This window comes from Syngnathus typhle, linkage group LG12 (assembly GCF_033458585.1).
Source record: "Syngnathus typhle isolate RoL2023-S1 ecotype Sweden linkage group LG12, RoL_Styp_1.0, whole genome shotgun sequence".
Classification (NCBI taxonomy): Eukaryota; Metazoa; Chordata; class Actinopteri; order Syngnathiformes; family Syngnathidae; genus Syngnathus; species Syngnathus typhle.
The window spans coordinates 4,194,966-4,210,209 of NC_083749.1; the positions used below are offsets into that span (position 1 = coordinate 4,194,966).

Sequence of the window (15,244 nt, forward strand, 5' to 3'; positions counted from 1 at the left end):
TCCTTATTGGAATAAATTTAAATCTCTTTCAGCCTCCCCCCAAAAAATAGCACATATTTTTGCCTTTTTTGCTATTAACACTGCTGCTCCTTCTGGTGTGCTCACATTGGCCACCAGGGGGCAGTAAAATACACATGGAGACGCATTCAAAGAAGTGTTTCACAACTAACTTCGTAAGCTGCAGGGAACTGAATCAGTTTTTGCAAACAAAGAATAACTACTGTGAGTCTTGTTATATTGACGGTCTACGTGTGCTGTAGCACCATTTGTGTTTTGATTTACTGATACTATTTGTGTTTGTTAGATTCCCTTTCTTTTATGTTTAGTTTGATAGTCAACATTTATGGGACGTGGTGTGAAACAGTTGAAGCCTTTTTTTCTTCTTTGCATCTCTTTATTGCTTTTTCAAGTGTCTTGTGTGTTCCAAATGCCATCTGCCTTCGTCGTTGCTTCCCTTACTTTAGTCCTCCTGTTTTTTTTTAACAAGCTTCTTCTTTCTCAGACCAGACAAGAATCGGACCTTTTATTGCTTCCCTGTAAACCCCAAGAAGCCTATCCTGGGAGAGTAGAGTTGCATTTCCCCACAGAAATTAAAATGATTTACTTTTAGCGAGACTATGAGAATAATACGTGACGTTCCGATAACAATAATAAAGTTGGGATTTACAAGAAAAAGTATATTGCTGTAATATTAAGACAAAAAATGTGTTTATGGGAACCCTGTAATGTAGGGATTTTTTTACACAACTAAGTCCATGGTATTATGAAAAAAAACTTGTTAAAAAAACCTCCTTAATATGCATCATTGCGAAAATGCATTATTTCGATAAGCAAGGCAGCATCCGTTTTTTCCAATGCAAAAAGGTCACCATTTATCCAACTTGTTTCTCTGAACAGACAAGGATCGGACCTTTTATCGCTTCCCAGAAAAACCTTTTCCTCATGAACACGTCAAAGTTGAGACCCGGGAAGGTTTGGGTGACAACCTTTTGTGCCCGATCGAGCGTGTCGGCCATTAGCGACACATTTGATGTGTTCTGTCTCGCTCGGCCTCTGCCTGACCATGCAACAACAACATCAACAACAACAAGGTCAGTGATCAGGCACCTGGTTTTCATTCTCCACACGTTTCCACTTTGTATTCCCACGCTGATGTGTTTCGCCACTACGGGAAGTTCTTAACTTTGGGGAGTTTATGCTATCACATGTGCTTCACCAATGCGTATCGGAACACTTTGTGGTTTTGTAATAAAATGCACTGCAAAGGTTAGATTACATAATTTCGCAATGGAAAAGTTGCAGGGCCCTATTTTCGTGCCCAGGAGTCTTCTTTCTTTTGGTATTTTCGTCGACGGGTGCAGTTAGTAATTGGCGTTTGCGCCGTTGTGGGAATGAACACAGCTGACTTGTTTCCCCAGCCAATCGAAACATCTCCACTCATTCCCTTTAAATTCAGCACAGATGAAGCGCATTATTTACATACTAGCATAACGGACTCGCTCTCTGGAGTCAATCGGGCAAGCGCTTTATAAGAATCTACAAGAAGATCTCCACAGACCGCATTCCACCCATGCGTGGGTTACGTTGGGTAATGGCTATCATATTCGACTCTGTGGGCGAATAACAAGCTAGCGCTGCGCACGCTGAGCCATAAAGCAGGAAGGAAGCAAGCCACATGTGTTAAAGTGAGGATAGCAAAGGTGCGACGCCGGCCTTGTTGGAGCGCGAAGACGCAGACATTGCGCCAGCTCAGCAATGTTTTCGGACCGAACGGACTCGCCACTTCCTGCCATGTCATACATAAGCTAATGCCTTTACCAGAGAGACGTACGACGAGCTCGCTACATGCCAATGATGTATGGATTCAGCTGAAGAAGAAAAAAGTTGTGAAAGAAGTCGACATGTTGCATTGTTTTTGTCATCTTGCATTGATGTCGCTTTTCCATGACAAGCACCACCAATTTTCTCCATGTGCTCTTTTATCTCCTTTTGTGGGGGAGGTTGGATTTTTCTCAAAGTTGTCACATCACTTTCTAACGACGCATCATCCCGACACCACCTGCTAGAAGAATCACTGCTATACAATGCTTGCGTTGTTTTGCTTCTTTTTGACACTTTTTCGGCTCCTGGACTTCTCCCTTGTGTCGTTAGACAGAATTAGTCAATAAGCCGTGACGTTGACAAGGGGGTGGGGAAGGTGTCGAAAAAGAGAACAAAGTGTATTCCCATGCGACTCATCCGGATGATTTAAAGTGTTTTAGTTTACATGCAGGTGGACTTGAAAAGCGGCAAGACGGAGGCGTGACAGATAGACGGAGAGTGCACATATGGTCAACCCATCAGACTCTGACACTGTCGTTGCGAAATGGCGTAAGCTATTCTGTTTTTTTTTTTTTTTTGAGACGATACGGAGAGAAGCGTCGCGCCCGCTCCCATCAATCTCGCAACCTTATTACCGTTTTCCAAGAAGAGCAAGAAGAAAGGTTTTGGGTTTCACCGGCCGCAGACGTTTTGAGTGATTCTGCAGACGTGATGCGAAGGCCGATGAGTTAGATTGTAAAAATTTAGCAAAGGTCTTTGTTTATAGTGGCAATCTTTGATTTGTGTTTATTTTAAATTCATTAATTTTTTTGTTCCATTTATATTTTTTACCATTTTATTTTAATTGAATACATTTTGGGGTTATTGATATTCTAAAACATAAATAATATAAATATATATTACATATTTGATACATTTTTGGGAAATCTTTTAGGACACTAGCAAAATGTGCTTATCTATACATAGTCAAGATCCAAACAAAATATGAACCAGATCTGATCCAGATTTACCAGCAGTGTAAAGGCAGCATAGAAAATCCCATTCCAATCCATCCAGTCAAGCCACAGATCATATTTGAATGAATTTTAGATGGTATGAGTCTGGGTTGACAGATGACATACATTGAAGGTTTGGCGGAGGTCCGGCCGCCCTAGCCAGTGCTTTTGTAAGGCTGTTCCAAAAAATCGCTAAATCACAGTTTGTCTGCAGCGTTTAGTCTGGTCTGAAAGGTAACACTGTAATTTGCGGTCTACTCCAGTCGGGTGTTTGGGCCCACAAAAAGGCACCGACTGGCGGCTCTTACGTAACCTCCCCTCAGGTACGACGCTCGTAAGACTCTGGCGTCCCGCGGGGTTTGCGAGCGCCAGCTCCGGCGGTCGCGTCAAGCTGCGCCGTAACAGCTTCTGTCCGTGGCAAAAGTGCTGATTTGGAGGAAAAAACATCCCAGGAAGAGGTCGTATATCTGCTTAACGTCGCTATTACTTTGCGTTAAACACTGGCGTGAATAACGTCCGCACGGTCAGCGGTTTAAGAAATGGCAAAATCGAGATCGGAAGCCAAAGCGGTAATAGAGCGGAACCGCTGTCCTCTCCCTGTTACTTTCGAAGGAAGCAATCAAAACTCTTCTGTAAGCAGCAGTAATAGGAGTCATATTTTCACAAATGATATACAATATGCCTGTGAGTATTCTGTCTCTCTACAAGTGCTGCGCCACCATTTGTGTTTTTTGCGTTTTGATTTGTTAGCATTATTCTCAGCCGACTTTCCTAGAGCAAATTTATGTGGTTATTTTAAATCCAAAACATGACTAAAATTTTTACGTTTCATTTGACAGGAAACTTGAAGCTTGTTAAACAGCAGCTATCGTGTTGCATCGATGCTAAATGCTAACAAAAGCTGCCATTCAATATACACTACATGTTCTTTTGATGCCCGCGTGCCATCGTCACCTTTAAAGCTGTTATTTTGAGGTCGAAAGGTTTATAGTGGATGATCGTCCGGCCCCCCATATAAATTTTCCTTACTTTACATTGGCAGGGGGAACAAGGTGTCTCCTTGCCTGTAGAGTAAATAAATGGTCACTCTAACGGTGATTGAACGTTCTTTTTGGTCCTCATGTGTTAAAGTGTGATTAGCTGCCAGACGTTCGCTCACAGTGTAAACATCCGTCCTGTCTTTTCTCCTTGTGAGTATTACACAGATTGTCAGTGCAGTCTTAAGCAGATGCCACAAGTGTGTGTGTGTGTGTGCGTGCGTGTGTGCGTGCGTGCGTGCGCGTGTGTTCAACTGATTATCTTATCCGCATTTCCACATACTGTTTAATGACCTCATCCCAGACCCTTTTTGAAGGTTCCATCATTATTGACGCAGAGGTTGTGAACACAAGACCCAAACGAAAGACTTTATTTTGTTTTAAAGCTCCCCACACAGAACAGATCACCTGTGGGAGACGTGCAGGGAACTATGACTCATCTTCGATCGTATATTCTTCTGCTGCAGACTCAAGGACGCAATTTTTTATTTTTGATATATTAATAGACTTACAGTGGACTACAGAAGGCTAAAAGATGCATCAATGTGGCGGCCATTTTGGCAGTGGTGATGTTCCCAATAAAGCTAATGAAAAGCATGAACGCTAGCTTAGTAAAAAAAACAGTCAACGACGTCCTCTGAGAATTCACCTTTGACAGACTTCTTAACAACCTGGACATAGTCTTGTTAAGACCTGCCCTCATTTCCTGACTATTCCCTATGGGATGGCGTGACAAATGAGTAGGTGTGGAGACACAAGGCCGAGGTGTCAAGGAATACCAAGTCTGTTTTCCAGGAACTTGGTGCGAGCAGCCTAAACACCGTCAGCCGCAGCAGTCTAACCCGAGGCTGAGCCGTCTGCGTGGATTCAAACCGTTCGCTCCTTCTCCGCATGTGGTGGTCTTTAAAAAAAAAAAAAAGTTCTGTTTTTCCCAGACGCTCCTCCTCTTCCCTCCCTCAGTGGGACCCCTCTCACCAGCTTCCATCAGACACTTGCGAGCACAAAGTTGGACGCGGGACGCCGATAACATGGGCCGGTGGAGCGCTGCGATCGTGGCCTCGCAGCTTCTGCTGCAACTTTGCACGTACGTGACAAGCCAGGCTTTAGGTGAGTGATCAATCATTTACAAGCTCACCTCATGTTACCTTTGATTTGATTTTAACGGCCTCAATTTCTACAACGTGACGGCACAGAAATGTCGAGCCGCTCCGCCGCCGTGTACTCGAACCCACTTTTGTTTGATTTCACTGCATTATGGATGAAGCGGGGGCCCGGAGAAAAAAAAAAAAAAGGAATATGATATGAAGGAGAGGCCAATACACAAGGAATTATACATGATGTGTGAAAAGTGAAACAAATTCCTCCGAGTTTCAGATCTCCTAGCTGCAGTGAAGCAGTCTTTTTTTTATTTTTTTTATTTAAACATTTGCTCCCGGCTCAGTTGCACACATGGAAGTGATCAGCCACAATCTGATAGTGACCATGCAGGTCACACACACGCGCACTTAAAAGTCGGCCAGTAGGAAAGAAAAATTGCTGTTTACTACAACTAAAGGGAGCGCATAGTGATAATCAGGCCGAATTTCAGCAAAGTCAGGAAAGGCCAGATGGATACCGGCTCTCTCGAAGATTGTCCTGAGCGATTACCCGGTGGTATGGGGTGCAATAAATATGATTCTACCTACTTAAATAACTATCGACAATCATAAATGTTAAACCTGTTCAGTATTTACGATAGTAAATCCTTCATGTGGGCAATACCGCCATCCAATAATTGTGCCATTGGTGAATTTGAACCCTAAATGGGGTCAAATGAATCAATTGGATTATCCGTATGTTTAGCAAACAATTTCCTGAGCACATCAGGGAGGGAAAATCACTCCTAACACACCACAAGATGATTGTCTGCTTTTTCCGATTTTCATCACAGCAGATTTTTTTTTTTACCTATTTTGGCCTGATTAATCGGAATGTGCGGAGCCCGCTTTACATGTACGAGCGTCGGCTTGGATAGTTTTCCAAGCAGCTTCTGGAAGGAAAAATGACTTCTTCCTCACCCCCACACCGCAGGGTAATCACTCAAGGTAATCGATTGGAAGCCTTTGCCGATTTTGATCAGAGGCGGTTAATCAGGCTTAGACCATTGAGACTCCGTCTCCCGGCACCACCGAGCACTTTAATGCCGACTATTTCGATTTTACATTTGACCCTTTTGAAGAGGAATTTTGAGGAATTTAATGCCAAAGGCTGAGGCTGCGAGAGAGGATAAATACGTGTTTACCGTTTGAGCTTGCTTACAAATCCCCCCGAGTGAATGATGGGCCACCTTTCAGACGTCCATTATTCGGCTGCATGATGAAAAGTCCATCAAGTCCAATAAACAAGCCGGCATCGTCCGTCATGCCCCTCTCGGAACCTAGCGACTTCCAACGAGGAAGGTTTCGTGTGAAATCATCCATTCCGTGTGTGATGTTAATGGTTGAATATTGACGCCTCACCGACGTTAATAACGCGCAAACTGGTTCTTTTGGCTGCCGAACAAAGATTTCTTGCATCTGGAGTGAACTTGCAAGCATTTTTATTATTCTATCACGTCTCGCTAAAGCGCGTTTTTTGTTTTTTTTTCCACGCAATTAAGGGCCCATGAAGCAACACTCTCATCATTGGAGCCTCAGAAGGGAATCCTTTTCACACCCATGTTTTTTGGATTTATTCTCTTTTTTGCACAAATTCTCATTAAATTGTCAACAAATAAATAATTCTCTAATGGAACTGACGCAATAGCCCGTACGCTTAGTTTGGGCGGCAATGAGGCGACCGAGAATCGGGGTCGAGGGACAATTTTGGCCCAGCGTTTGGGGGGCGATTTTGGCGGCTAGCGATAAAGGGCCTCCGCCGCCGTCTGCTTTTTGGCTGCTTATGCATTAATGAAGTGTGCAGATGGCATCTCACTCTTACACACCTACCCCTCGTCCTCAAGCGGCTTGGCCCGCTCCTAAAACACATTATTAAAGGATAAAGTGCAAGCTCAAATGTACCCCGTCTGCCACTCTCACCACAACAGGCCTAAAAATGTCTCCTCGCATGCATATTTAGATGGCAATCACACGGCATCACATCAAAAGTCCTTTCTTGGACTTGAAGCGACAGCACGCATTTTATCTTACGGGGTGTTTTTTTGTTTTTTGTGTGCGTGTTCATCACCAGTGTACGATCTGCTCACTTCGCCCGACTGCCTGCCCGACCTGCTGCAGGGTGGCCTGGTGGAGCAGGGTGTCAACGAAGCCTTCATCCTGGCCTCCTTCAAACTCCAGCCCAAGACGGGCACTACCGTCTTTGGCTTGTACAACCCGCGGGACAATAGCAAATATTTTGAGTTCACCGTGATGGGCAAACTCAACAAAGGTAAACAGAAACACCACCCCCCCCCCCCCCCCACCCACACACACACACACACACACAGCCACAAACAATCCAGGCATCTTCTCAGTTTGTAACCATTCAGAAATAAGCATTGATGGCGTGTTTATGAATGCAAATGTGCCAACTTGACTGCGGCACACATCATAAATGAATCAGAGCGCTGAATAAGCATTACATAACTGCGATCAAGCACGCATGGATGCCCTTTGTGACTTTAATTATCATATAAACCTTTAATGCTGATGTTGTCTCCGGGCAAACGGCTTACACGGACAGAAATGCAATGCTACTTATTTTCATAGATCTCATTTACACTTGTATATGCTGTTTGTTGTTTTACCCCTCATTGTCGAGGCATTTAGGGATTTTATTTATTTGTCTATTTATGTTCCTAGGTTTAATTATTTGATTTATTTATGTTTCGCCTACAATTGTGCGACATATCAACTGTCATTTGTCCCCAAAGTATTTTTCCGCTTGACGCTATTTTGTTTGTTGTCATCCTTAGGCGTGTTGCGCTACCTGCGCACCGATAAGAGGACGAGCTCGGTGACCTTCAACAATCTGGTGCTGGCCGACGGCAACGTCCACAAACTGTTGTTCCACCTGAGGGGTCTTCAGCAGCCGGGCGGTCCGATTGGGATGGAGGTGCATCTGGACTGCAAGCTGGTGGAGACGGTGCGGGATCTCCCCGCCGCTTTCCAGGGGTTGCCGGCCGGCTACGGCATGGTGGAGCTGAAGACTATGCTCAACAAAGATCAAGTGGGTGAACACGCACATACAGAATAATGACTATGGATAGCGGCTGACGAATTTACTTCTGCAGGAAGGTTTACACGAGCTCAAGCTGGTGGTCGGCGACACCTTTGAGAATGTTGCGTCTTTGCAAGACTGCCATTTCCAGCAAAGAGACTCTGTGCAAACTCTGGGTAAGATAATGACATCAACCTGAACCAAGGGTGACCCGCTGATTGTCGAACAATCTCGCCTTCAGGCGTCAACACCAAGCAGCTCTCCAATCAGATGATGGAGTTGACCAAGGTGATCAACGAGCTGAAAGACATCCTCATCCAGCAGGTAAGATCTTAAATCTTTGGAGACCCTTCCCTTGTGGACCTAACCTGAGTCTTTGCAGGTGAAAGAGACGTCCTTCCTCACCAACACCATCTCTGAGTGTCAGGCTTGCGGTAAGACTAGCACCAACAACTGTCAATTGAAGAATTATGGTAAAATATGGGACGTTTTTTGTCCGAAGGTCTGGGCGGAACCGAAGTGGTGAAACCCAGGTGCGGCCCAGGCGTGTGTTTCCGCGACGGCATGTGCCGGGAAACGGCGGACGGCGTGGAGTGCGGACCTTGTCCCGACGGCTACACGGGAGACGGCTTCAACTGCGACGACGTGGACGAGGTATCTCAGCGCTGTCGCCATCCGTCACACTCTACAGATGAGATGCAATTGAGTCGCCCTTGACCTTGACCCTGAATAAATAAAAGCTCACTCAGCTTTCTGCGGGCCCGCTAATGAATATTGCATATGTAGCGAGCCAGAACAATTAGGCGCTGTAGCGTATGTAAGGCGAGGACGTGTGAGGCGCAAAATTAACACTTGGCTTCATTAAAATCCGCGTTGTTTACAAGGGCGCCTGCAGTTAAATGGGATTTGTTTTTAATCAAAACACAGTGAGCGGGTTGAAGGTGACTTGATACAGATGATAAATGACAGAAATTAGCACTAGAAAGCATCAATGTCACCTTCATTAACCTTACGCAATTTACAGTTCAAAATTTTTTTTAATTAAAGGCAATATTGTAATAATCACCCAAGAAACACAATAGTTGATGGGTTAAATTACATTTGGTTGTTATTTCTAATTCTGTAACATTGCAGAAAGAAGACTGAATTCTTCACTTTGTTTATTAAGAGTACAATTTGAAATTGTGATCATTTCTTGCAGTGCCAGTTCAACCCTTGCTTCCCGGGAGTCAAGTGTGTGAACACAGCGCCGGGCTTCCGTTGCGACGCCTGCCCGCTGGGCTACACCGGCCTGCCTGTAGAGGGCGTAGGAGCGCTGTTCGCCCAGACCAACAAACAGGTAGCTGGCGATGTCGTAAAAGATAAACTAATGACTGTGCAGGTTCTATTGGTCACATTTTTGTTAGTCACTCAATCAGCTAACCAGTTAGTTAAATATTTTTTTTTGTTGAGGTGTGTGACGACATCGACGAATGCAAAGGACCAAACAACGGCGGCTGCGCGGCCAATTCCATCTGTCAAAACTCAGAGGTGAGGCCTCCTCGCGCAAGCACCACGGCACGTTTTTGCGGCAGCAGTGCGAGTAAATGTGTAACGGCGCCCCGCAGGGCTCGTACCACTGCGGCAGCTGCAAGACAGGCTTCACGGGCGACCAGGTGAAAGGCTGCAAGCCCGAGATCAGCTGCGGCAACAGCCTGACCAACCCTTGTGACGTCAACGCGCAGTGCGTGACCAAAAGGGACGGATCCATCTCCTGCCAGGTACCGCCCGCTTGCTTCTCCACTAAAAAAAACATCTCATCACCGCCATACATGCTCGAATATCGCTTGCGCTGTTCTCAGTGTGGAATCGGCTGGTCCGGAAACGGATACCTGTGCGGCAAAGACACTGACATTGACGGATATCCCGACGAGAAGCTCAAGTGTAAGGACCCCAGCTGTAAGAAGGTAATTTTAAAACCATTATTCAACTAGCTAACTGATGTGGATGACAAAAGAAATCAAATGTTTCTTCATGTCTCCAATAGGACAACTGCCTCTTTGTTCCAAACTCGGGCCAAGAGGACGCCGATCGAGACGGGCAGGGAGACGCCTGCGACGACGACGCAGACGGCGACGGCATTCCCAACGAGCAAGTCGGCATTCCCGATGTCTTCGACATAAAAGGCCTCTCGTCGGTTTGGTTCCACCGACGCAACTTTGCCGCTTTGGCTTTCAGGACAACTGCTGGTTGAAGCCCAACGTGGACCAGAGGAACAGCGACAAGGACACGCACGGCGATGCGTGCGACAACTGCCGTCTGGTGGAGAATCCGGACCAGAGGGACACGGACAACGACGGCAAAGGCGACGCCTGCGATGACGATATGGACGGAGACGGTAATTAATCGAGGAATTTTCCTCAGATTGAGAACCACTGGAGTATGTTAAAGAGAACCAAGCGACGTCCGTTCATGCATGATGACGTTCGAGTTGCATAAGCGGCAATGGTCTATTTTTAGCTTTTACGTTACACTAGGATTATTGGCGTATCTGCCTCGTCTGACCCCAAAGTGAAGAGCGTGATTACGTCTTGGAAGCCCCGCGGCACTGGAAAGACCTCACCTCCATTGCACCTCTCTGACCTTTATGGTGCTGCTACTTTCTGGAGGCAAGAATTCACTTTAAAAGGAGGACATGAAAAAGTGGTCTTAAGTGCAGTGCAACAGCAGCCCCTAGTGGTCAAATAAGTAGCACCCTCCTTGCTTAATGGTGTCTTTCTTTATGGCTGCCATTTAGGGAGTAATGTGGATGTGAGAATGAATGAGATATTCGTTACTGATTGATTGACGGGTGGTTCGGGTCATCGTCAGGCCTGAAGAACTTCCTGGACAATTGCCAGCTCATCAAGAACCGAGATCAGCTGGACCGCGATGGTGACGGTGTGGGCGACGCGTGCGACAGCTGCCCTGACATCCCTAACCCCAACCAGGTAAGAACACTCGATGGTTCTGCATGACACAACTTGAAATGGTTCTTTATTTTTGCTGATTTAACTTTCCAATGTTTCATAGCTTTGTGTTATCAATAAGTAGCATTTGAAAACTCTATATGTAATATGCAATACATTCAATGGGCAGAATTTAATACCTTTTTACTTTTATTTCAGTCTGATGTTGACAATGATCTTGTGGGCGACTCGTGTGACACAAACCAGGACAGGTAAGACGAAGGGGTCTTTTTTTTTCCACTTTTTTTTTCCAAATTTCACTCATATCACCTCAAAAATGCTGAAAAATTGGATAACGTAGTTCATGAAAATTGTGACTATGTACACACCAAAATAAAATAAAAAAACAATAACAGTTTAATTCCTATTGCTGCAAGGTTATGCACAATTTGAACAGAAAAGTTGCACTTGAATATATGAAAGTAATAAAACTGCTTTCTTTTTTTTTGCATTCTACTAAAAACATGTGTTCTCTCGTCTAGCGATGGCGACGGCCACCAGGACACCAAGGACAACTGCCCCTTCGTGATCAACAGCTCGCAACTGGACACCGACAAAGACGGCATCGGCGACGAGTGCGACGATGACGACGACAACGACGGCATCCCGGACCTCATCCTGCCCGGACCGGACAACTGCAGGCTGGTTCCCAACCCCGAGCAAACCGATGCCAACAGTACGTAGCGGCACGGTCAAATGAGAATTCGCCGGGCCAGGTCATGTAATTTTCCCTAAAATTATCATTACCGGCAATTTGTGCACTCTGTGTCAAACCGAGACACACACACATAATCACACGTTGGCCTGCTTGCAAGCTTTTGTCAGGTGACATTAAAAGCAATTTTAGGTTTTGGGAAAAGCTCTTTTATGTGCACCCACCTGCGATTCATGCCGAGTCTCCATTCTGAAGGGCAGAAAGCAAGACTGCGGTGTAGAGCAAAGTCAAAGTCTGCTTTATTGTCAACATCTTCACATGCCGAGACACACAAAGAGATCGAAATTACGTTTTCCCAGGCAGCAAGAATCTTAAATTGTAAAAAAGAAAAAGCCCAACATCACTTCCAGACTAAAAGAAAAGCAGCTCAAGCAATAAAAGGACCAGTGGAAGCAAATTGAATAGCTGTCAATGGTAATTATCAAGCTTGCCAGTACACAAGTAATTGCATCCCTCCCCCGCATCCAATAATCCGTCCCATCGGGACAGATTGTGGCAAGGATGCAGGCTGGACTAAGCGCTAATAAATGAGCATCAAAATTACAGTGTCTGTGGACCACAAAGACAGAAAGAAAAATGATAATAAATAAACGGCAATGGATTTCATTTGTCCTCAGATGACGGCGTGGGCGACATCTGCGAGAACGACTTTGACCAGGACAAAATTGTGGACCACATCGACAACTGCCCCGAAAACGCAGAGGTGACTCTGACCGACTTCAGGGCCTTTCAGACGGTGGTGCTGGACCCTGAAGGCGACGCTCAGATTGACCCCAACTGGGTGGTTCTCAACCAGGTCAGAGCGCTCCAACAGTGTTTTGTGCCACGCCTCGGAAAAATACTGAGAACATCTTTGCTCCTCCCTCAGGGAATGGAAATCGTTCAGACCATGAATAGCGATCCGGGTCTGGCTGTGGGTAAGATGGTCTTTTGTAAAGTTTCAGCCAAAAACAAGAAAATGACCCCCCACGTACGCTTTAGGTTACACGGCCTTTAGCGGCGTGGACTTTGAGGGCACGTTCCACGTCAACACGGTGACGGACGACGACTACGCCGGATTCATCTTCGGCTACCAGGACTCGTCGTCTTTCTACGTGGTCATGTGGAAGCAGACGGAGCAGACGTACTGGCAGGCCACGCCCTTCCGAGCCGTGGCCGAACCCGGCATACAGCTCAAGGTTAGGGTTAGTTTAGTGTCTAAATAGAGGTATTTAAGATATTGCTAGAACCTTGCTGTCTCACTTTCTCTCAAGGCCGTGAAATCCCAATCTGGTCCCGGAGAGCATCTGAGGAACTCCCTGTGGCACACTGGAGACACCCACGACCAGGTACGCCTCCTGTGGAAGGACCCCCGCAACGTGGGCTGGAAGGACAAAGTGTCCTACCGCTGGTACCTGCAGCACCGCCCGCAGGTTGGATACATCAGGTAATGTGCCCTCAGGTGCATGCTGTTTTGGTGAGCAATAGAGTTCAACTCAATGAATCGATCCCAAAAGTGTGGATCTGAGTCATTTTATTTCTCTCCGAATGAAACTGTCTTTTTCTGGTTTACCACAGGGCCCGCTTCTACGAGGGGTCCGAGCTGGTGGCTGACTCGGGCGTGACCATCGACACCACTATGAGGGGGGGCCGACTCGGCGTCTTCTGTTTCTCACAAGAAAACATCATCTGGTCCAACCTGAGATATCGCTGCAATGGTGAGCTTGTTCTCGAAATTACACTAGGGTCTTTTTGTACAAAATGTGTCCCACAAAGTGTGTTTTGCAATAAGCAAGCCAAATCTCCTTCTTCTTGTCAGATACCATCCCTGAGGACTTCCAAGAGTTCAGCACTCAGCACGGCGTTGACTCCCTCTAAATAAGGAATAAAGTGTGTGTGCGTGAGGAGTGTGTGTCTAAACTTGTGTGTAAGTGTGTGTGGGTCTATGTATGTATTTTTGTGTACATTTTCAGTACATGAACAGAGCAGCATCCTGTACTGTATGTGAATCATGTCCTAACATGCAACAAAATACAACTCATTTGCTGGAATGACATGTAATCCTTTCATGCATCATAGTTTTTGCAATTAAAAAAAAAAAAGATCAAATTTTATAGTAAGCTGCAGCATTGTTGCTACCCAGCAATAAATGGGACAAATGTTTGTTCAATGATGCTACAACATACCCCCTGAAATGTAAAGGTTCTTTTCCTCGCATTTTGTCTGTGTGGGTTAGGGTTTTTTCTTGTTGTTGTTTTTGTCTATCAGATATTAAATAAAGAAAACCAACTGGTTAATTGATTTGTTTTAATTGAGAAAAAAAATCAGCAAAAGCATTTCACTAACTGACCAGGAGATGGCGACAGCCTGGCAACTGAAGACCATAGAATCTATGGCGTGTCAAACATACGGCCCGCGGGCCGGACCCGGCCCGTTGGATGATTTAATCCGGCCCGTCATAAATTTCTGAGTATGTCAAAAAAAGAAGTGAGTCACTAGCTCATTTCTATCAAAAGTTATGATTCTTTAAAATAAATACAACTCAAATACTCCCTCCGGCCGCTAGAGGGCAGTAAATGTGTAAAAGAGCTCACGTCCAGCATGCGGCACTGACACGAGTTAGTACCAGGAAATAAACAAAGTGCGTTCAAGATGAAACTGTCACTGTGGGAGACGCAGCTATCCAGCGGTGACATCACACACTTCTCATGTCTCACAGCTGTGCGTCCGAAGGCACCGGATCGTCCCGATTTGGATAAATATAAAGACAACATAACAGATTTGCTGCGAGAGTTTGAGCGGAGGTTTCAGGTTTTCAGTGAACTTGAGAACAAGTTCGGCTTTTTTCGCTCGCCATTTACAGTGAAGCCTTCTGATGTGCCAGCTGACATTCAGCTCGAGCTTATTGACTTGCAGTGCGATTCCGCTATGAAGGATAAATTTGGGTCCGTGGGATTGGATACGTTTTATCAGTATTTTGTGCCAGGTTACCCCAAATTAATTAAATCTATGGCATAGATTGTTTGTTCTGCTATAGCCTAGGTGACTGATTCACAATTTGGGTTTGTCTGATATCAGATATTAAATAAAGAAAACCAACTGGCTGATTGATTTGTTTTAATTGAGAGGAAAAAAAAAACAGCAAAAGCATTTCACTAGCTGACCAGGAGATGGCGACAGCGTGGCATCTGAAGACCATGGATTGTTTGTTCTGCTATAGCCTAGGTGGCTGATTCACAATTTGGTTTTGTCTGATAATAGATATTAAATAAAGAAAACCAACTGGCTAATTGATTTGTTTTAATTGAGAGAAAAAAAAAACATCAGCAAAAGCATTTCACTAACTGACCAGGAGATGGCGACAGCGCGGCATCTGAAGACCATGGATCGTTCTGCTATGCCAGTTTAAAAAAAAAAAAAAAAACTTAATTAGCTAGGGGTCAAAGGTCAAGGTTTACGGTTCAAAGTTCACCCAGGGGTCAAAGGTCGGTTCAAAGTTCACCCAGGGGTCAAAGGTCGGTTCAAAGTTCACGG

General features: G+C 45.3%; 1 protein-coding gene across 1 annotated transcript; it reads left to right on the plus strand.

The window, feature by feature from the left end:
• The first annotated feature begins 1,048 nt into the window (after positions 1 to 1,048).
• thbs4b (thrombospondin 4b) lies at positions 1,049 to 14,007 on the plus strand. Its single transcript, XM_061293740.1, has 23 exons — positions 1,049 to 1,091; positions 4,814 to 4,960; positions 7,061 to 7,258; positions 7,785 to 8,038; positions 8,103 to 8,205; positions 8,271 to 8,353; positions 8,412 to 8,463; positions 8,532 to 8,683; positions 9,231 to 9,368; positions 9,482 to 9,559; positions 9,637 to 9,789; positions 9,871 to 9,975; positions 10,056 to 10,163; positions 10,247 to 10,406; positions 10,880 to 10,998; positions 11,176 to 11,228; positions 11,499 to 11,692; positions 12,349 to 12,527; positions 12,600 to 12,648; positions 12,713 to 12,909; positions 12,985 to 13,157; positions 13,289 to 13,428; positions 13,530 to 14,007. Exons 1-23 carry the CDS (start codon positions 1,064 to 1,066, stop codon positions 13,586 to 13,588), a joined length of 2,922 nt encoding a protein of 973 aa, XP_061149724.1. The 5' UTR covers positions 1,049 to 1,063; the 3' UTR covers positions 13,589 to 14,007.
• Positions 14,008 to 15,244: the final 1,237 nt, after the last annotated feature.